At 54.3% G+C, this 22,388-nt stretch overlaps 1 protein-coding gene across 1 annotated transcript in view; it reads left to right on the forward strand.

Annotated features, from left to right (window-relative positions):
• SHANK3 (SH3 and multiple ankyrin repeat domains 3) overlaps positions 1-22,388 on the forward strand; it is a 279,947-nt gene that overhangs the window by 172,766 nt on the left and 84,793 nt on the right. Inside the window, exon 13 of the mRNA XM_052705382.1 lies at positions 13,801-13,914. Within this exon, the coding sequence (XP_052561342.1) occupies positions 13,801-13,914 (114 nt within the window). The remainder of the gene's footprint in view (positions 1-13,800; positions 13,915-22,388) is intronic.

The following is a 22,388-nucleotide window of genomic DNA, read 5'->3' on the forward strand; positions in this document are numbered from 1 at the left end:
CATTGCTGGTAGGCTCTGGGGTGGCCCCTCTGCAGAGGGATGCTTCAGCCTTACTCAGAGAAGTAAAATCAAGTTCTGCCCTGAGTGTTTTCAGGAACAATGAGGGAATGCACCACTCCCCCTTCTTTCCTTTCTGATGTGGTGATGAATGTTTTCCTTCCTACTTGCTTTTCTCTGTTTTAAAGGTCATCTAAAGTATCATGACAGCAAAATAGGCACCAAAAGTCACGTCTGTTTTCTCGATCTCGTGCTGCACAGAAGGAGGGTCCACGTACCTCATCCCCAGAGACAGCGTCAGTTCTGGGGCCGTTTTGTCCCTTTACTTTCACAGAATCACAGAATCATTCCAGTTGGAAAAGAGCTCTGAGCTCATCCAGTCCAACCCCAACCCATCCCACTGCCCACCTCCCCCAGTGCCACATCCCTGTGGTCACCAAACACCCCCAGGGATGGGGGCTCCCCGCTGCCCTGGGCAGCTGTGCAGTGCTGACGGCTCTTTGCAGCACAGGTTGTTCCCAATTCCAACCCTCCCCGTTGCACCCTGAGCCCATCCCCTTCCATCCTATCATCCAAATTTGGGAGCCCATGATCTGCGTGCCGAATTGCTGCTGCTGCTGCTGCTTGGTGCTGATGCTGGTTCAGCTCTGCTCTTTTCTTTGCTGGGTTTTTGGTTCAGATCTCTGTTGGTTCCTGGGATGAATGGCTCTGATCACAGAGAGCACTGCTGACTCTGACTCAGATTCGAGCAACCTGCTTTATTATAATATGTCGTGTAGCCTTTGAGCAGGAAAAATCCCCTTGTTTATGAGGAAAGGTTGAGGGAACTGGGCTTGTCGAGCTTGGAGAAGAGAAGGCTGTGGGGAGACCTCATGGTGGCCTTCAGTGCTTGAAGGGAGCAGATAAACAGGAGGGGAACGGCTGTGTGTGACGGTGGATGGTGATAGGATGAGGGGAATGGCTTGAAAGTGAGACAGGGGAGGTTTGGGTTGGATGTGAGGAGGAAGTTTTTCATGCAGAGGGCGGTGAGGCACTGGCACAGGTTGCCCAAGGAGGCTGTGGATGCCCCAGCCCTGCAGGCATTGGAGGCCAGGCTGGATGTGGCTCTGGGCAGCCTGGGCTGCTGGTTGGCGACCTGCACACAGCAGGGGCTTGGAGCTGATGCTCACTGTGCTCCTTTGCAACCCAGGCCATTCTGTGGTTCTATGGTTCTGTTCTGTGTTCTTTGATGAGTGTTGCACCTGGGGATGCTTCAGTGGGGCCTGGTGACAACTTGCTCTGTGTAACCAGATGGAAAGCATCTGTGGGACGTGTCCCACGAAGGCCGTGAGGGTGAGCACAGCATCATCCCTGGTGTGCTGGGGTGCCCAGGACTCTCTGCTCCTTTCCCAAACCTTTTACAGTAGCTCCCAGCTCGTGCACCTCCTCTGTTTTATCAGTAAAGCCAAATGAAGTCTGCTGTGACGAAGGGAACCTGCGATGTCTGATCCATAGATTGAATGCAGTCAGGCTCACTGACTCTGAAGTGTTCATTCTCTGGCCTGACCCTTCGGGGTCTGTGAGCTTCATCAGGTGATGGGGTTTGAGAACCCCCATGGGATTGGGAGGGCGATGGCCTGGTTGTGCAGATGCTGGAGGCTGCAGCTTCCCAGCTCTGTTGCTCCCAAACCTCTGCACAGAGCACAGAGCACAGAGCACGGCTTCCAGACTCCTTCTGGAGGAGGACATTGCTGCCATCCTGGCACTCGGATGTGCCATAATTGTGCATCTGAGAAGATGCATCCTGCAGTGTGTTCCAGCTCAGTGGGCTGTGGGCACGGCCCTGAGCAGCGCTCAGGTGATTGAGCTGGGAGCTAACGGGGCTCAGGTGAAGGACTCAGAGCTGCGTGAAGCATCAGGCAGGCTGCTGGCCTCCAGCTTGGGCTGCAGCTCAGGGCAGTCCCTGGCAAATGAACAGAGAAATCTTTCCTACCGTGGGAAAGCGATAATAGCAAGAAATGCAGAACCTGATGAGCTCTGAAACGGACTGAAGGTCGCAGCACAGTGCTGCTGTTTGCGTCCGAAAAATGGGTCAGTTGCTGATGGCAGTTTGAGAGCTCAGGATCTGTCATTTGGAGCTGATGCTGAGCAAAGCCGTGCTGTTGGTGTAGTGCTGGCAGCCGCCCTGTTTCTGGCTCTGTGGTACAAGCAGTGGCTCAGGAGGGAAAATGATGGAGAAGAGTCATTGCAAGGCCGTGTCCTCTCCCAGTGTCCTCAAGCAGTGCGTGGGGATGTCTGGGGATGTCTGGGGATGTCTGGGGATGTCTGCTGGGAAGCTGTTTGAGGGTAAAACCCCCTGGGAAGGACAGAAGCACCGATTTCCTCTTGGGTTCATCTTGGATTAGAAGAACGTGATGTAAAGGTGTTGTTTCTGTGGTGCGTTGTGCATCCAGGCGTGGAGTCAGATTGGGTCACCTGCTCCACTTTTTCTCATTTTGCAGCCTTCTGGAGTTTGCTTTTGCTTGCAGTGGGTTTTCTATGGACCGGCTGTGATGGGGTAGGGCTGAGTGGAATGAGACTGCAGCAATGCAGCCGGGGTGGGATGCAGGGCTGTGGGCAGGGGCTGGTGTGAGGGGCCTCTTAAAAACCAATGGAGGGTGCTGCAGGTTGTGAGGCAGAGCCTGCAGGGCTCTCCTTCTGTCCTCTGAGCTCTGTGCATTAACTTGTCCCTGGCAGCAGAACCCAGCTGTAACGCTGTGCTCGCATGCTGGACTCCTTTCATCTTCTCCCTCTACCAGAGGCCTTGCAGGGCTGTGGCTGCGTGCAGTGCTCACACACACTTGATGGATTTTAATGTGCTGGGGTAGATGGCAGCCGCAGTATGTTCTGAATTTGTGATCCCGTGCCATTAGCACTGAGATGACAAATGGAGAGGTGCCGTGGGACCTCCCGACACCAGGGCTGCCGTGCGCGCGGAGCCGGGCAGCAGCTCTGTTCCACATCCATCTTGCATCTCCATCCAGGAACAGGGGTCGTAAATTAACAGGCCGTGCTGCAAAAGCTGCTGTCGGTGTTGAGAGGTCCCTGGGGTGGCTGCGACCTTGGATGGCTGCCACGGGAGGCTGTGACCCCATCAGCATCGGAGGAGAGCTCTCGAGGCACCTTCCCTGCTCTCCTCTCCGTCGGCCTTAGAAAAATAGCAGCTGGGGGTGGAAGGATGGAGGCCAGCCCTGCCAAAAAGGTCCTGGGGGTGCTGGTGGGGAGCAGCAGCACGAAGCAGCGCTGTGCCCTCAAAGCACAGAGAGCCAACTGCACCCTGGGGGCATCCAGAGCAGCGCAGCCAGCAGGAGGGGATCTGCACCTCTGCTCTGTGCTGGGACACCTCGCCTGGAGCACTGCGCCCAGATGGGGAGCGCTCAGCACAGGAGGGGACATGGAGGCATTGCATTGTGTGCAGAGGAGGGCCACCAAGAGGGTCTTAGGGATGGAACAGCTCTCCTGCGAGGATAGGGTGAGAGCTGGGGCTGTGCAGGTGGAGAAAGGAAGGCTGTAGGGAGAGCTCACAACAGCCTTCTGTATCTGAAGGGGCTGTGGAAAGGAGGGAATGGACTCTTTAGTGGGGTCTGTGTGACAGGACGAGGGGAGGTGGTTGCTAACTGACAGAGGGAGACTGAGGCTGGGTGTAAGGAGCAGGTCTTCATGCTGAGGGCGGTGAGGCGCTGCACAGCTTGCACAGAGAGGTGCTGCTGCCCATCCCTGCAGGCACCCACGGGCAGGGGATGGAGCTGTGAGCACTGATGGAGCTGTGGGGGTCCCTGCTTATTGCAGGGAGTGGGAACCAGACGGCCTTTGGAGGCCCTTCCAACCCAAACCATCCTATGATCCTATGAAGGTCCCCTCCAACCCAAACCATTCTATGATCCCATAAAGGTCCCTTCCAACCCAAGCCATTCTATGATCCTATGAAAGTCTCTTCCAACCCAAACCGTTCTATGACCCCATGAAGGTCCCTTCTTCCAAATCCAAAGTCAGGGGAGGGGGTTCTGAGCACTGATGGAGCTGAGGGGGTCCCTGCTTATTGCAGGGAGTGGGAACCAGACGGCCTTTGGAGGCCCTTCCAACCCAAACCACTCTGATTGTATGAAAGTCCCTTCTGATCCACACCGCTCTGTGATGCCATGATTCTGTGAAAACATTTCTGATAGTTTGCCATCAACCCAGAGGTCAGCGGGCCAGCACCCATCCCACAGAATCACGGAATGATAGAATTGCTCAGGTTGGAAAAGACCTTAAAGATCATCGAGTCCAACCCCAACCCAACCATCCCAGCCCAACTCCAACAGCCCTCCGCTGAATCGTGTCCTTGAGCACCGCATCCAGATGCTTTTGAAACACATCCAGGGATGGGGACTCAACCACCTCCCTGCGCAGCCTCTCCCGGTGCTTCACAGCCCTTCCTGTCCAGAAGTTCATCCTGAGATCCCGTCCCTGCAGCACACCATGGGTTGTCCCTTCCCCGAGCAAAGGCTGGGAACTGGTGGTGACTGTGTGCACTGGGGGGGTCCCCACACTGACACAGCAGACAGGGGATGTCAGCAGCGCGATGCCTGGGGAGGCAGAGCACAGAGGAAGGTGCTGCTCGCTGCTGTCTGGACCCCAACCTCACGAACAGACAAAGAGCTCTGGTGCGAGGTGGAAACAACAGCAAACCAAAGGGATGCAAATCTGGATCTGAGAGCCTGGGGCTCCTGGGTATCACAGAATTGTAGGGGTTGGAAGGGACCTCCAGAGATCATCGAGTCCAAGCCCCCTGGCAAAGCAGGTTCCCTACACCAGGTAAACTCCTTGTGCACAGATGGGATGCAGAAGGAAACCCATCATCACCGCGTTGTTCTGGTGTGGTTTTGTGTGTGTCTGTTTGTTTGTTTTTCTTGGAACTTAGGAAACAAAGGGAAACAAGTTAAAGAGAAGCATAGAGGTGCTGGGTGCAAAGTGAATTGAGAGGTTGGCATTCCTGTGACGTTGGTGGCCCACGTGGAAGGTGTAGCCTGGGAGCATTTGTGCTCCTTCAGGTTGGAATCCTGCCTTGTGGTGCCCAACGGGATGTGCAGAGCATGGAGCTGCAGGTCTGCTGTGCAGTCGGGCAGTGCAGCTGCCGACGGTGCAAATCTGGGGTGCGGGGAGATGCTCTTAAAGAGCTGCCTTTGCTGAGCTGCTTAAACTTATCTCACAAAGGTGTAATGCAATTGGGAAGAGTGGAATAAACGCAGAGGAAATAATCCTTGGTCAGGCCTTGTGCCTTGTCATCCATAGGGGCCATTCCAGGGCATTTTCCAGAAGACCCTGCAGAAGTTGTCCTAGGGAGAGGTGTGCAGACACAGCGCAGCGTGCAGAGCTCTGAAGGATGCCTTTGGAGATGAGCAGGGATGCGAGGTGAGGACAGGCAGCATCGGGTTCATGGCACAACAGATGGAAGGCGGATTTCTGCCTTAGGGGAAAGGCAGCGATGTCTGCATGTGGAGGGGAAGCAGAGGGGGATCGGGCAGTGGAGCTCCCAGGGGTGGCTGTCAGGAAGCCAAGCAGATCCGGCTGCAGCCTCTGGGCAGCTTCCTGCCAGGCTCTGAGCAGTCCTGGGGATGTGCACAGGCAAACTGCAGAGCTGGGGGGCCATGCAGGCACGGGGCGAGCAGCAGTAGGGCACAGCAATAGGGCACAGCAATAGGGCACCAATAGGGCACCAATAGGGCACAGCAGCAGGCACAGCAATAGGGCACAGCAATAGGGCACAGCAATAGGGCACAGCAGTAGGGCACAGCAGCAGGGCACCAATAGGGCACAGCAATAGGGCACCAATAGGGCACAGCAATAGGGCACAGCAATAGGGCACAGCAATAGGGCACAGCAATAGGGCACCAATAGGGCACAGCAATAGGGCACAGCAATAGGGCACAGCAATAGGGCACAGCAGCAGGGCACAGCAATAGGGCACAGCAATAGGGCACAGCAATAGGGCACAGCAGCAGGGCACAGCAATAGGGCACAGCAATAGGGCACAGCAATAGGGCACAGCAGCAGGGCACCAATAGGGCACAGCAATAGGGCACCAATAGGGCACAGCAATAGGGCACAGCAATAGGGCACAGCAATAGGGCACAGCAATAGGGCACAGCAGTAGGGCACAGCAATAGGGCACAGCAATAGAAAACAGCAATAGGGCACAGCAGTAGGGCACAGCAATAGGGCACAGCAATAGAACACAGCAATAGGGCACAGCAATAGGACACAGCAATAGGGCACAGCAATAGGGCACAGCAATAGAGCACAGCAATAGGGCACAGCAATAGGGCACAGCAATAGGGCACAGCAATAGGGCACAGCAATAGAGCACAGCAATAGGGCACAGCAGTAGAACACAGCAATAAGGCACAGCAATAGAGCACAGCAATAGGACACAGCAATAGGGCACAGCAATAGGGCACAGCAGCAGGGCACAGCAATAGGGCACAGCAATAGGGCAGAGCAATAGGGCACAGCAGTAGGGCACAGCAGCAGGGCACAGCAATAGGGCACAGCAGTAGGGCACAGCAATAGGGCACAGCAATAGGGCACAGCAATAGGGCACAGCAGCAGGGCACCAATAGGGCACAGCAATAGGGCACAGCAATAGGGCACAGCAATAGGGCACAGAAATAGGGCACAGCAATAGGGCACAGCAATAGGGCACAGCAGCAGGGCACAGCAATAGGGCACAGCAATAGGGCACAGAAATAGGGCACAGCAATAAGGCACAGCAATAGGGCACAGCAATAGGGCGCAGCAGTAGGGCACAGCAGTAGGGCACAGCAGCAGGGCACAGCAATAGGGCACAGCAGCAGAGCACAGCAATAGGGCACAGCAGCAGGGCACAGCAATAGGGCACAGCAATAGGGCACAGCAGTAGGGCACAGCAGTAGGGCACAGCAATAGGGCACAGCAATAGGGCACAGTAGTAGGGCACAGCAGCAGGGCACAGCAATAGGGCACAGCAATAGGGCACAGCAATAGGGCACAGCAGCAGGGCACAGCAGCAGAGCACAGCAATAGGGCACAGCAATAGGGCACAGCAATAGGGCACAGCAGCAGGGCACAGCAATAGGGCACAGCAGCAGAGCACAGCAATAGGGCACAGCAGCAGGGCACAGCAATAGGGCACAGCAATAGGGCACAGCAATAGGGCACAGCAGCAGAGCACAGCAATAGGGCACAGCAGTAGGGCACAGCAATAGGGCACAGCAGCAGGGCACAGCAGCAGAGCACAGCAATAGGGCACAGCAATAGGGCACAGCAATAGGGCACAGCAGCAGGGCACAGCAATAGGGCACAGCAATGGGGCACAGCAATAGGGCACAGCAGCAGGGCATAGCAATAGGGCACAGCAGTAGGGCACAGCAATAGGGCACAGCAGCAGGGCACCAATAGGGCACAGCAATAGGGCACAGCAATAGGGCACAGCAATAGGGCACAGCAGCAGGGCACAGCAGTAGGGCACAGCAGTAGGGCACAGCAATAGGGCACAGCAATAGGGCACAGCAATAGGGCACAGCAGCAGGGCACAGCAGTAGGGCTCAGCAATAGGGCACAGCAATAGGGCACAGCAATAGGGCACAGCAATAGGGCACAGCAATAGAACACAGCAATAGGGCACAGCAATAGGGCACAGCAATAAGGCACAGCAATAGAACACAGCAATAGAACACAGCAATAAGGCACAGCAATAGGACACAGCAATAGGGCACAGCAATAGGACACAGCAATAGGGCACAGCAATAGAACACAGCAATAGAACACAGCAATAAGGCACAGCAATAGGGCACAGCAATAGGGCACAGCAATAGAACACAGCAATAAGGCACAGCAATAGGGCACAGCAATAGGGCACAGCAATAGAACACAGCAATAGAACACAGCAATAAGGCACAGCAATAGGGCACAGCAATAGGGCACAGCAGCAGGGCACAGCAGTAGGGCACAGCAATAGGGCACAGCAATAGGGCACAGCAGCAGCTGGAGGCGCTGAGACCTGGCAGGAGCTGCGACTCGCTGTGCATTGGTTATGACTTCCTTTCCTAAAGGTTTTATTCCCTTAATGTCGTCTGGTTTGCTAATTTCTTCCAAGCCTGTTGAAGTATTTGTCGTGCGCATCCCGGTGCGGCGCGTGTTCCTCATTACCATGTTTATAGCCGTTCCAATTACTGCTGACCTTCAGAGCTGGAGGCGGTGCCCAGCTTGCAGCTGCAATTTGTGGGCCACAGAGGAGCATTGTGCCTCCTCTCCATCAGCAGCAGCCGTGTAACAAAGGTGTCTCCTGCTCTGCATGGGGCTGCTGGATGGAGGAGAGAGGTGGCACCAGAAGGATGGGATTTTGAAGAAGAAAATGAGGCAGGCTTCTGAGTGCTGGGACGGAATGGTGGAGATGGCATCCATGTTTCAGAGAGTCATGGAATGGTTTGGGTTGGAAAGGACCTTGATGGGATCATAGAATGGTTTGGGTTGGAAGGGACCTTTATGGGATCATAGAATGGCTTGGGTTGGATCTTTATGGGATCTTAAAATGTTTTGGGTTGGAAAGGACCTTTATGGGATCATAGAATGGCTTGGTTTGGAAAGGACCCTCATGGGATCATAGAATGGTTGGGGTTGGAAGGGACCTTTATGGGATCATCGAATGGCTTGGGTTGGAAAGGACCTTTTTGGGATCATAGAATGGCTTGGGTTGGATCTTTATGGGATCATAGAATGGTTTGGGATGGAAAGGACCTTTCTGGGATCGTAGAATGGCTTGGGTTGGAAAGGACCTTGATGGGATCATAGAATGGTTTGGGTTGGAAGGGACCTTGATGGGATCATAGAATGGTTTGGGTTGGATCTTTATGGGATCATAGAATGGCTTGGGTTGGAAGGGACCTTCATAGGATCATAGAATGGTTTTGGCTGGAAGGGACCTTCATACAACCACATAGTGGTTTGGATTGGAAGGGACCTTCATGGGGTCATAGAATGGTTTGGATTGGAAGAGACTTTCATAGGATCGTAGGATGGTTTGGGTTGGAAGGGACCTTTATGGGATCATAGGATGGTTTGGGTTGGAAGGGCCTCCAAAGGCCGTCTGGTTCCCACTCCCTGCAATACGCAGGGACCCCCTCTGCTCCATCAGTGCTCAGAACCCCCTCCCCTGACTGTGGGTGCCTGCAGGGATGGGCAGCAGCCTCTCTCAGTGCAACCTGTGCAGCGCCTCACTACTTTCAGAGTAAACAACTTTTTCCTTCAAGCCAGGCCCCTGTGAAGTGCAGCTGAACCCGAGCTCCTTGTTCCGAGCGCCGTCCTTGTGCCCATCATGGACTGCTGCAGCCTCAGAGCTCTCCGACCCACCTGCCCCAGCCCAGAGCTTCTGCTCTCTCCCCACCACTCTTAAGTTATGTGTTTGTATGGGAGGAAGAGTGTGAACGAGCGGAGCGTGGTTGAGGTGCTGTGCTCACCGGTGAGACCCCAGTGACCTCCAGCCCCTGGAACCAGTGGGGCAGTCCATGGCGAGGCAGTTGTACCTGCAGTGGAGAGACTGGCTGGGACGTATTAAGGCAAAGCCAATGTGTGAGTGCACTGGGGCCTGATGAGCAGTGAGGGAGGCTGCCAGCCCTGCAGGAGTGCTCTCAGTGATCCCTGGAAGGTGGTGGTGGTGGTAGGGAGATTCCCTGAGGGCTGGAGGAAAGGAGATGCCAGCAGTGTCTGCAGGTGCAGAGGAGGGGCTGCGAGGAGCTTCGAGCTGCCACTGCCACCCCAGGAGCTGATGGAGCACTGAGCCCTGGAGGGGTGGGGAGGTGGATCTGTGGAGAGGAGGAGGTCCTGCTTGACCAAGTCAGTAGGGCTGTGCCAGAGATGCCTGCCTGCAGGGTGAGGGCAGAGCAAGGGGAGGTTGTTCTTGACTTGGGGAAGGCTTTTCATGTTGTCTTGTGTAACATCCTCACGGACCAACTGGTGGAATATGGAGAAGCTTAAAGTTTGCCTTCTGTTGGAATAGACTCGGTTTGCTGTTACCCTAAAATCTGTGTTCAGCTTGCCGCCAGACAAGCTGAAATTTCAGTCCTCCCAGTCCTCACGAAATATCAGATCTTAAAACAGGAGCACTGCGAGTGAAGAGCCAAGCATAACAGCGCAGGAACAGAAGGCTTTGAGGAACAAAACGAGCTTCCTTCCACCAGGGACCAGTTGGGAAGTTGTGAACACCAAGTATGAGATGGGGAATTTTCCACTGGGAAGCGTTAGCGGACTTGTAATGCACGGACAAGAGCAGTGGGGAATACAGTGTGGGATTTGGGTCCGTTCCAAATGGTGACAGCATGGCAACCTTTGGAGTGAGGAGCGTTAGCATCTCGGGAAGGATAAGGAGGAGAGGCTTAAAGGAAGCTCCTCCTTGGCTGCTGAATCAGGGTGTTCTTTTCCCCCTTGCTTCCATCAGGATTAAAGCCTGGAGGAGACGGTCGTGTTGCTCCCTTCTATGGGGGATCTGCTTTGGCTGTCACGGAGGAGTGCACAGTTTGTGAGTGGTCCTGGTGTCTGGATTTGGCAGTGGGGGACACAGGGACGGGTCCAGCAGCGCTGTGACATGATGGGGCAGCTGAGCTGGAGGTGGCACACGTGGCAGGGTGGCTGTGTGTCACCTTATGGCCTTGGGATGCAACGCTTGACCCAGTCCCTGCAGAGAGAAATATCCGAGTGACCCCTGGTACAATGAATACAAACTGCAAGAACCTCCTTCAGGGTGTGGGGGCTCAATCAGGGCTCTGCTCTGCCTCCTGCACTGTGCCCAGCCCCCTCCGAGGTGTTCAGCTAAAAGCAGCGCAGCAACAAATCAGAGAATCAGCCAGAGCTGAGAACTGGAACAGATTGATGGGCGGCTGTTAATTCATCAGCACTGCTGTCCAGGGCTGTGGGTGCCCCATCCCTGCAGGTATCCAAGGGCTGTGGATGGGAACCTGGGCTGGCTGAGCTGGGGGAGCACCCAGCCCATGGAAGGGGTGGGCAGGAGGGGCCTTGGGGTCCCTTCCATGGGGAGTTGGACTCGATGATCTCTGGAGGTCCCTTCCAACCCCTACAGTTCTGTGATTCTGTGATTCCAACACAAGGCATCCTGTGATTCTATGAACCGCTTGCAGTGCAGACTGCAGAACAACAAGGCAGTCCCTTCACAAGCCGTTGCTGGTTGCCTCATCGCTTCAGCCCCTGACAGAGGGCCTTCTTCTGACAGAGGAGATTCCTTGTCTTCTGCTGGGCATGTGGTGGTGGGAGGGGATGCCCAGCAGCCTCCAAGATTAGTGCACACGTATTGGGACAGCTTGTAAGATGGTCTTGGGAGACCTGCCTGTTTCTGGGAGAAGTGGCTCTTTTTAACTCTCAGCTTGACTTGAGGACACTTGAGATCAACATGGAGATGATGTTCATGCTGTCAAAGCCACAGGGTTAAGGACTTATCGTGGTATTGGAGAAGCAGCTATAAAGCAAAAGCGTGAGGAAATGCAAATCTACCATGGGCTCGCCATCAGGCTTCGCTTTACCTTGAGGATTGGGCTCAGTGGGTCAAGCTGGAGGTTGTCCTTGGGTTTGTGTCCCCTATTGCTGTGGGGTGGCAACAGCTGCTCTTGGAGCTCCAGAGCAAGTCCCAGGAATCCCCGTGTCCTGTGCCAGTCGGAGGTCTCTGTATGTGGCAGCCTTGGTTTTAAGGACTCCCTCCTTGGATAACACCAAGGGAATCACTTCCCTCTGACAGCAGCCACCATGGGATGCTGAGTCTTGATGATGATTATTATTTTTGTCTCAACGTGAAATGAATTGCAGGCACAAATGTCACGCCGTAATGCTTTCCAAAGGGTGCATCAAAAGCTTATTGCTTTTGGGCCATGTGCAGCAGCTTTAGTTGAGCTAAAATAGCTTCCTCTAGGCTGCGCGTGGCAGCAGAGCTCGCGGTGTTTCCTGCAGTTGGGGAGCTGTGGTCACCCCAATAGGTGGGAGGGAACCAGAAAGGTGGAAGCACAGCAACTCCTGGGCTGGGATGGTTTGCTAGGGAAAGCCAAAGCTCCGTGTGCCATCAAAGCACCACCAGCAATTCGTTCACCACGTCCAGTGGGCAGTGGGTGTGCAGCCACGTGCAGGGCTCATCCCGTGGGTCGCTCCGAACATCTGCCCCTTCCTGCATCCTTACCCCAGGTTTTGCTGCTGAGCACAGTGCTGCAGGGCACGGGATGCCCCTGTGCTCCCTTTGGGTCGGTGTGGTGCTGCTGTCTCCTCCCAGAGCCCCCCAACCCCCCACCACTGCAGCGCAGCACAAAACATCCTTGGCTCCACGCAGCGCAGCCAAAACATGGCTGCCTTATCACTGCTATTTTCAGCTGGGGCTGCTCTCCTTCTCCGCTTTTCTGATCAGGAAGGTGCAAATCGTTGTCCTCGGAGTGCACGGATTCACGAGGTGCACTTCAGCCATTTGCTGGGTGAACAGGGATGACGCCTGGGGGCTCTGGGTGCGACGTATGGATGGTGAACATCCCGAAGGAGGAGAAGTGGTGCTCAGCTCCCTTCCTTCTCCCTGGGGTTACACCTACTTTCTGTGCTCACGCATTCTGGGGATGATGACCATTTGCTCTGTGGCCACAAGCAATGTCATGGTTGTGTCTGAGGCAAAATGACCCAAAAAATGACCCCAGAAAACGCAGATCTTTCTTGCAGATCCAGATAACATAAGGCTGGGGGGTGAGGGGGAGGAAGGGTTGCAGATAACTTAGAGACTGACACGGGGATGGGTTGGCGTTGGACTTGATGTTCTTTGATGCTCTTTCTCAACTTGATTGAGTGCTGAATCAGTCAAACATACCATTGGTGGCAGTGGTTTTCGTGCAGCCCCGCTCGTGCCCAGGTGCACCACAGAAGGTGCATTGGTTTGTAGCTCCTCAGCAGCTGGGATCCCAGCAGCCTGGCGGCGTCCTTCCTCGGTCAGCAGTTGCTGAGGAGTTCCAGCTGATCGCTCCCTGGTTTAACGAGGACACTCCTGGGTGATCCTCAGTTACAGCTGCCCTGACTCTGAATTCATTTGATCTTCAGAGCGCATTTTAAGACCTCCTTTCTGTTCCTTTAAGCTTTGGGGAAGTGAAAACAAGGCTTAATGCACGGGGCGACTTTGGCTGACATCAAAGAACCCTGGTGCTTGGTGTCATTTTATTTTGTATTGCATTGCCTGTTAGGACCCCTCAGTTCTCACAGTGACCCATGTTGTTACCATTACCAATTTCCTTCCTTCTCCACATCTTGTTTCTGCACACAGCTGTGATTTCTCTGCTCCGAGGGCTCTTTGCCCCATCTCGTTGCGCTGCTAAATTACCATGAGAGTAGACTGATCGATGCGGTTTGCCTTCCTGTCTCCAGGAGCACACATTAGCTGTGTTCTCCCTTGGAGGATGCCCCACGCTTGGCTTAAAGGGAGTTGCCTGGGCAGTGTCCCCCTGTCCCACTCTGCTTCTATCAGCAGCCCGTGGTGACGTGAGGGATGCTCGGCCCTGCTTGGTGTTTGCGTCGTGTGGCTGCACAAAGGCACCGTCTGCCCTTTCTCTCTATGTGACCTGGGTGACAGAGCATCCCAAGGGCTCCACGAGGGGCTCCTGCACACCTGCCTGCCTCCCGATGAGCTCTGCGCCCTCAGCCCTTCTGCGTTCCCTCCGATGTGACGCTGCTCCGTGTCCTTCCGCCCTCCCCATTTTCGGGGCCCCTTTCCAGTTCTCATCACCTCTCTGTTTCTTCCCGCAGTGCTAAGCATTGGCGAAGGTGGCTTTTGGGAAGGAACTGTGAAAGGAAGGACCGGCTGGTTCCCAGCAGAATGTGTCGAGGAGGTGCAGATGCGACAGTACGACCCGCGGCAAGGTGAGCTGCTCTGCGACGGCGGCGCCTCTCATCGCGTGCACGGAACAGCCCCAGAAATTCACAAGCCTCCATTTTAAATTTCTGTCCCTCTCAGGGTTTGCCTGTGATGAATACATCTGATGAGCCGCGTTGCTCGGGGTGTCAGCTCGTTTACTGTGTGCCCAGCAGCACAGCTTGACCCATGAAGGTGGGGTGCAGTTGTGAGGAGAGCATTCAGTGCTCCTTTCCGTACAGGTTTTTGTAGTGATGGAGCGAAAGCGTGCGACTGTTGAGCTGAACCTTCAAGCCAGCAGTGTTCTGTGGCTTTAAGGTCAACAAGCCCAACAAGCAGTGTTGGGCCCCTCACTGCAAGAAAGATATTGAGGCCCTGGAACGTGTTCAAAGGAGGGCAACAAAGCTGGTGAGGGGTCTGGAACGCAGGGCTGATGAGGAGAGGCTGAAGGAGCTGGGAATGTTCAGCCTGGAGAAGAGGAGGCTCAGGGGAGACCTCATTGCTCTCTATAACTGCCTGAAGGGAGGCTGTAGTGAGCTGGGGGTCGGCTCTGCTCTCGTGTCATCTGTGATAGGAGCAGAGGGAATGGCTTCAAGCTACGGCAGGGCAGATTCAGGCTGGACATGAGGAAGTGTTACTGTTCAGAAAGGGTGGTCAGGTGCTGGAATGGATGCCCAGGGAGGTGGTGGAGTCACCGAGCCTGGGGGTGTTCAAGGAAAGGCTGGATGCTGTGTTGAGGGACGTGGTTTAGTGGGAGCTATTGGGAATGGGTGAACGGTTGGACCGGATGAGCTTTGAGGTCTTTTCCAACCTTGGTGATTCTATGATTCTGCAGGAGCCTTCGTTGGGCTGAGGCCGATGGGATGAGGTTGAACCGAGTGCTCAGCACTCTCTGCCACTCCTGAAAGGAGGTCGTGGCGAGGGGGGTCGGCCTCTTTTCTCAGGTGAAAAGGGATGGGATGCGATGAAACGGTCTCAAGTTGTGCTGGGGAGGTACAGACTGGATGTGAGGATGAATTCCTTCCTGGACAGAGTGATCTGACAGAGGGATTGGAATGGGCTGCCCAAGGAGGTGGTGGAGTCTCTGTCCCTGGAGGTAGTTGGAGGACGTGTAGACATGGCACTGAAGGACGTGCTTTAGTGATGGGACTCCGTAGGTCTGACTCATGGTTGGACCTGATCTTGAAGGCCTTTTCCAACGTGGGTGATTCTAGGAAAGGTTTTGACCTGGTAGCACTTTGCTGGAGGAGAGGGCCATGCCAAACTTGCAGATGTTTCCAGCTGTGCTTACAAACTGAGGAAAGTGGTGGGGTTGTGTGACAGATGTCTGACTCTTGTTGAGGCAGGTTGAAGACGGCTATGACACGGTTGAGAGCAGCTCAAGAAACGCATTGGGGTTGTCAATGAAATTTAGAGGGAACAAGTTCCAGGGCTGACGTTTTGGAGATGTATTTCTTCAACCTGCTCGTGTTTTCGTGCTTTGGGGGAGAAGGCCACGAGCTGCACGTTGATCTGTCTTTAATGAGGCGGTAATGGTGCCTCTAGGAAAGAGCTTCCTTCCCAGATCACACTCTGTAGACCCGCGGTGCTTATTGGCTTGGAAGAAGAATGTCTGGTCACCCACCTCAGTTTCAGGTCCCGAGAAACTTAAGCTTTTCACTTTCCAGTCAGGGCCTCATTAAATATCTTCTGTCTGTAGAACCAAAATTCTCTGGGGTTTAAGGATGGGTTTTTCCATTGAATAACTCACTTTCTGTCGGTTCTGAGTTTATTTCCTACAGCGCATTGGGTCAGAGGTCTTTATGATGACCGATAGCGAGGTGCTCTCTCACGTAGCGTCCTGATGTTCCAAGAGGAGATGCAGGTTCTCATTCTCAGTCCCATCGCTTCATTCTACTCTCCAGCAGCACCTCCAACTCCATACCCTGCGTTCTGCTCCAAGCGGTATGACATTGGAGTCAGGAAATTCATGTCTTTGTGCTTTCCATGGGGCTGGAACAGGCCTCTGTGGCAGTCTAGAACCATCAGCAGGTGGTTTTCATTTTGGCTGCTGGCTGCCCTGAGAAGGAAGGTATGGGAATCTGCATGCAGACACCATCAGCTCTCCGTCCCTGGGCCGCTTGTGGGACCGTGGTGCAGAGATGTTGGGCAGTGGGAGTGCATCCCCGTGCCAGAGGGGCCGTGCTCCTGCTCTTGCTTGCCACACAGCTCCATTCAACGTGCAGAGCTGCTGTGGAGCATCGCCGGCTCGTGGTGTGGGCAGCATCTGCACTGCTGCCTGGGAGCCCGCGGGTCTCTTTCCAAGTGATGTTGGATGGTGGTCTTCCTGTGTGCAATTTTGACTGGGATGAAGCAGCAGGAGTTGGTGTCAGTGCCCGTGGGTATGTCAACTTCTTGTGCTCCTTCCTCCTGTCCTCATTGTGTCCCCGAGGGCCACAAAGCTCAGAGTGTGAGCGAGGGAAGTGCCTTAAGGAGAGATGGAGGCGAAGGAAGGCTGAGGGTGAGGAGTGCAAGTGATGCACAGACTGCAGAAACAGAGAGAGCACCAGACCCGAAACCTTCGGATTGCTCTGAAAAACGATGACGCGAGGTATCTTGGTAATAAGGAAAGAGTCTGGATTTTTATAGCTGGCGAAAAAAATGTAGTGAAGCAAATGGAGCTGACTTTCTCCAAGTAAGTTAAAAGAAAGAGATGGAATTTGAAGAGAATTTTTTAAGTCAGAGGTACAAACCCCATCTCCAAGGTATCCCAGGCACAAGAGAAATCTTGTGGGTAGGGAATCCAAATGTGAGAGTCTGAAAGAAGCCCATAGGAAAGAGCAGAGCTCCCCAGGAACAAAGACTGGGGTTTGTCTGCAAAGAAATCTCTGTGAGAGGGATCTGAAATTCTAAATATAATATGCACCTTGCCAAGCACACAGCACACAGGAATCTTGAATCATCTATTTCTCCTCTTACAGTTCTCGCCTGTACAAATGAATGAGTGAGGAGAGCAGGAGCAGAGCTGTTAAGCAGTGAGGATGAGGAGAGATCAGAGCTAAATAGACGAAGCTCCAGGTCCACAGAACACTTACCTGCATGTGTGGGAAGGTGGACGGACTGGCTGAGCTGGGGTCGACGTGCCACCATGCCCCTGGCTGGGGCCCATCCGTGTATCTGTAGGATCTCTGGGTCTCTGTGGGATCTCCGGGTCACTCTATGGGGTCTATGGGGCGCTGTGTGTTTTTATGGGGTCTATGGGTCTCTGTGGGCTCAGCAGCTCTGTCCCACTGTGGGTTGTGGGCCCGGGGCTGTGCTGGAGATGTCCTGGTACCCGGCCAGCTGTTGTCCTGCAGTCCAGACCTCGGCCCATGGACCGGCTGTCCTCAGAGCTGCCCCTGCAGTCCTGCCTGGTGATCGTTAGTCCTTACCCTAATGCCAACCTGCAGATTGGCTTTCAGGCTTGTTTTGAGACCTGCCCTGTGGCCACAGTGCTGTTCTTGCAAGCTGGGCTCGTTGCTGGAGCTGGCCCTACACAGGCTGCCTCGGTCCTTGGCCAGTGAGGGCGGTCTGGCTGGGGATCCCCAGGTTCCTGACCCAGATTCCCATCGGGAGCAGCCAACCCCTGCAGACCCCATAAACCATGGGCCCCAATGCTCTGAGAGAAATAATATGGAGCGTTGGTGGAGGTTTCTGTTGGGGAGGCCGTAGATCAGAGGTGGGCAACCGAAAAATGGTTGGCGAAGGAAAATGTCATCGTTTGAGCTCATTTGGATTTTGGGGCAGAGCTCAACTGCATCGTGGAAAATTATTAGTGAGGGTGGAGGAAGTGTGGGGGAGCACGAGAAGTTTGTCATCTGTTGCTGGCTGATCAGTGGTTGCATCTGTTAAGCGTTTTCAATGGGAGCTGTGGCCAAAAGAAAACGGGAATGTGCCGCTCGTGTCCCCTGGCGAAGTCGGATGCGGTGAGAAGGTTTTACTTGGAGAGGTGGATGAGTCGGTGTGACAGAAACAGGATGAAATTCAGTAGGATAAAAGGCAGGATCTTGCAGGAAGAACGCTGGTATTGTTGAAACAACTGGAGGGGTTCTTGCATTGGAGCTCTCCTGCCCTGCAGAGCTCACCGGTCTTTGGGGAAATGCTGCTTGGAAATTGAAGGACAAGCTTGGGTTTGTGAAGCAGAACGTGCCACACGCAGGCAGCCTGTTGTCACAGTAACTTGTCCGTGGATTGCGAGGTGTGATAACGGAGCATAAGCTCTCCCCTGCACTGCCAGCCTGGAGCCTGGCCTTGGTAAAAACCCAGGGCTGTTTGGAAGCACCTTGCTACTATTTCCGTCTCTCAAGTTTTGCTTGTTTGGAACGGTGGTGTAGCATCTGTTCTGGGAAACATTCCGTGCTCCTTATCTGCTTCCACGTACAAACCTGACTGGAGAGAAGTGCAAAGGAAGCCCCTTGCAGGCTGTATCTGAAGAGCACTGTGAGCCTCCTGGCTCTGTTTTTTTGCCCTATGGCTGCTTCCCGGCCCTTGGGGAGCAGAGCTGCTCCTTCCCTCCGCAGTGGCGCCCAGGAGTGCAGGCAGCATCAGTCCCAGGGTTGGGTTTTGCTGAGCTGCAGAGCGCCCAGGAGGGGCTGGGGCTGAGCCAGAGCTGCGCTGAATGCTGGGCACCAACAGCTTTGGCAGAAGGGTTTGGCAAATGGTTTCTTTTCCGTGGAAGAGTGAGAGCAGCCAGCTTTGCGCCGAGCGGCAGAGGTTTCTTTTCTCATTACTTCTCACCTGCCCGCGTGTTTGTCACAAGATTTTCTATTGTTTCCATGGAATCCTAGAATGGCCTGGGTTGGAAAGGACCGCAACGATCATCTAGTTTTGACCCCCCCCTGCTACGTGCAGGGTTGCCAACCACCAGACTGGGCTGCATTGTTACAGCTGTGGTTTTCCATCGTTGCAACATCTGTGTTCACAGAATCTCAGTATTATTCAGGTTGGAAAACACCCCTAAGATCACCCAGTCCAACCCCAACCCATCCCCGCCATGCCCGCTGGCCACGGCCCTATTGCTATTACATTATGAACAGAGTTCCTGGTGGACTTTTTTCTTCTTTTTGTGAGAAAGGAAAAGTGATGGTAGGACTGGGGGAGCTCTTTGTTACAGTGGGAGGTATTTGGTTATTTCCCTGCGGGTGGAGGTAGCAGCAGGGTTGCTGCTTCGTCCTGTTGTGAAAGCGCTTTGTGAAGGAAGAGCTCGAAACACTTCTTGCTGAAAAAACAAGTTCCTTACGTAAGGAATGGTTTGAAGTTGTAGCAACGCCTGTTGGATGGTTCACATTGCTTCCAAGTTGAATAATGAGGTCATTGCTCCAGTCAGGCTTGGCCCCTCTCCGTCTCTTCTTGTGGCCAGCGCAGATCTTCAAGAGCGAACGACATCGGAAGGGAGTTTAAAACACCATTAATTACCACGGCTGTTCCTGAGTCTCCTGCCCTGTCTGTGTTGTTCAGGACAGTCAGGAGCGTTTTCCAGCCGGGTGCATGAGCTGCACCAGAGCACATCATCGCTGAAGACCTCAAAATACATGCACTGGGGCCCAGTGCCCATGGGGAAGCTCTGCATCGTCACCCTGTCCATCTCAGAGCGTGGTCCTGAGCCTGGAGTGGAAGCAAGGCTGGTCCTCGTAGGATGGGATGGGAAGGCACTGAAGCCGTTGGCTGTTTCTTTTGGTAGAGGGCACTGTTGTTCTTCACTCATCCGCTGCCAGCCTCAGGTGATAACACACGCAGGCTGCCGAGGCGGAGGAGGACTGTGGAGGATTTGGGTACCTTGGTGAAAATACAGCGAGTCGACTGCCTCCTTCTGGAGCTCTGCACCATTTTGTTATGCTTCCCGTTCCGTGATTTCACCTGTGTCTGTCCTGTGTCCGAAGGGACGAGTCACCCATCCCACCTCTTCTGTCATTGCCTACGAGCGTTGCAGTGCCTGCCTCGTGGAGATCCTCCTCTGCAGGACTTCAGATAGCCTGAACCTGGGCTTGTCTTCGGCTGGGTGCTGAGAAAGCCTCATCCACAGTGTGATGGACGGGGCGTAGAGCGATGAGTGCAGCCCAGGGGCCGTGGTGGTGGCCCGGTGACCACCGGTGTGGGCTGGATCTCTTTGGTTTGGTTGCAGCGACTCAGAGCTGAGCTGAGCTGTGGGGTTGGTGGCTTTTTTTGAGAGGCTCTGAAGATGAGGGGAAGGAACCCCCCGAGGAAGGGTTTGTGAGCCAGGAGATGGGGGAGCAGAAGCCAATGTGGGTTAAACCATGAGGTGAGGCCAGGGGAGCTGGGATTTGTCATGGCTTTGCTGCTCTGCCTTAATAGCCATTCGCTTTCACACGAAGAGCGGTAGCAAGAATACAAGTGCAGCTTCAGGTTGTTTCCTGCTTGTTGAAGAAATAATCTGCTTTTATCGTGGTCTCTTGGCTGGAGAGAGGCGGCTCTTCCCCTTCGTGGGGTAACAACTCTCTGCCAGAGCAGGGAATCAGAACGGCGCCTCTGTTCTCTTGCACCAGCGTTTAAAAGCCCCTTAAAACTTATTTTTCACTTTCCTGGCTTCCATCTGATGCTGATCCTGTCCCCATTGTACTCCTTCCCATGCTGGGCTTCCTCTGTCCGCGCTGCCGTCGCTTTGATCCCCTTCTCCCCGCGTTTTAATTAATCCGCTGCTCTGCTGGCAGCTTCCCCTTCCAGCCAAGAATAAAGGTCAGCCTTGCGAGCACCGAGGGCTGCCTGGCTTTTACAGCTAATATCTGTTACGTTTGATGATTTTTAATATTTCCCCCTTCCGAGCCAAAACTCACAGGTCCCTGAATTCCTTCCAGATCCGCTTTCACATTCAGATCCCTTCACATCCCCGACGGCAGAACTCTTTGCACTGATCTGACCGCAGGACAGCAGAAGCTTGCAGGTCCCCCTTCCCTGAAGCGATGGCCGTAGCGGTGCTGGGCTCAGGAGGGGTGCGTGGAGGAGCAGCAAAGTGCAGCCTCTTGTGAAGCTCTTAGCGCGGCCGTGGCTCTCAGCCCTCGTCTCCATTGCGCCGTGTCTCCCAGGAGCAGCGATGCCGTTGCCTTAAAGCATTCTCAGGCTGACACCTGAACCTCTCAGAGCCCCGGCCGGTTTGAACCGCAGGCAAAGCAGCTGCTGGAGGTCGTTTCTGTTGGGCTGATTCGTTTTCAGCTCGGAAAACTGAGAAAACAAAAAACCCGACAGCAAAAAAAGGCACGGCTGTTTGGTTTCCTACAGCAAGAGCTCAGCAGAATGCTGCTACTGATGCTGCAGAGCACAGCAAACAGAGGTTGAGGGAACTGGGATTGATTGGCTTGGAGAAGAGCTTGGGGAGACCTCATGGTGGCCTTCCAGTGCTTGAAGAGAGCGGATAAACAGGAGGGGAACGGATGTTTAAAAGGGTGGATGGTGATGGGATGAGGGGAATGGCTTTAAAGTGAGACAGGGGAGGTTTGGGTTGGATGTGAGGAGGAAGTTTTTCATGCAGAGGGCGGTGAGGCACTGGCACAGGTTGCCCAAGGAGGCTGTGGATGCCCCATCCCTGCAGGCATTGGAGGCCAGGCTGGATGTGGCTCTGGGCAGCCTGGGCTGCTGGTTGGCGACCTGCACACAGCAGGGGCTTGGAGCTGATGCTCACTGTGCTCCTTTGCAACCCAGGCCATTCTATGGTTCTACAATCCTACGAACAGGATGGCTGGGAACAAAGCCTGGCCTTGCTGCTGCTGCTGGCAGCTGTGGAGCAGAAGCTGCTGCTGCCCGGCGTTCATTCGGAATTCTGCGCCGCTGCGGCTGCAGCACAGCACTGCTCTCCTTGCAGTGGATGCAGGCTGCTCTGCGCCTTATTCCACAGCCCCTGAAAGAAGCCAGCCCTTTTTCTTTCTCTTCTTTTTGCCACCAGGATGTTTGACCATGGGCTGCTCGGGGTTTTTGTTTTGTTTCGGTGCTTCAGTTTTCTGCGGCGCCTTTTGCTACGACCTAAGTTGCCGTATTTAATGCCTTCTGATCATTTTGGTTGGGGCTGTTTTATGTTTTATTCATCCCCAGCGCTGTATTTGATATTAGCTCACGCGATGAGTTAGAATTTCTGTCTTTTTTAAGCAACTGTATCATTATTAGTTGCTAATACCTTCTGGTGCTCTTGTATTACGCACTTCCCACCGTTTCTGAAGCTCAACAGCCTGAAAAGAAATGGATACAAATCCCTTCTATATCTAGCTCCCTGCTTTTCCCAGTCAGCTCTTTCGTTTCTTGCCTTCTGCAGCTTGCAGCGTGCATCCCTCCAGCGTTGGGAGCTGGGCTGTGGGCTCAGGGCTGTGGGCTCAAGGCAGGGCTGTGGGCTCAGGGCTGGGCTGTGGGCTCAGGGCTGTGGGCTCAAGGCTGGGCTGTGGGCTCAGGGCTGTGGGCTCAGGGCTGTGGGCTCAAGGCAGGGCTGTGGGTCAGGGCTGGGCTGTGGGTTCAGGGCAGTGGG

The sequence above is a fragment of the Tympanuchus pallidicinctus genome, unplaced genomic scaffold, assembly GCF_026119805.1.
Source record: "Tympanuchus pallidicinctus isolate F22 unplaced genomic scaffold, pur_lepc_1.0 scaffold57, whole genome shotgun sequence".
Classification (NCBI taxonomy): domain Eukaryota; kingdom Metazoa; phylum Chordata; class Aves; order Galliformes; family Phasianidae; genus Tympanuchus; species Tympanuchus pallidicinctus.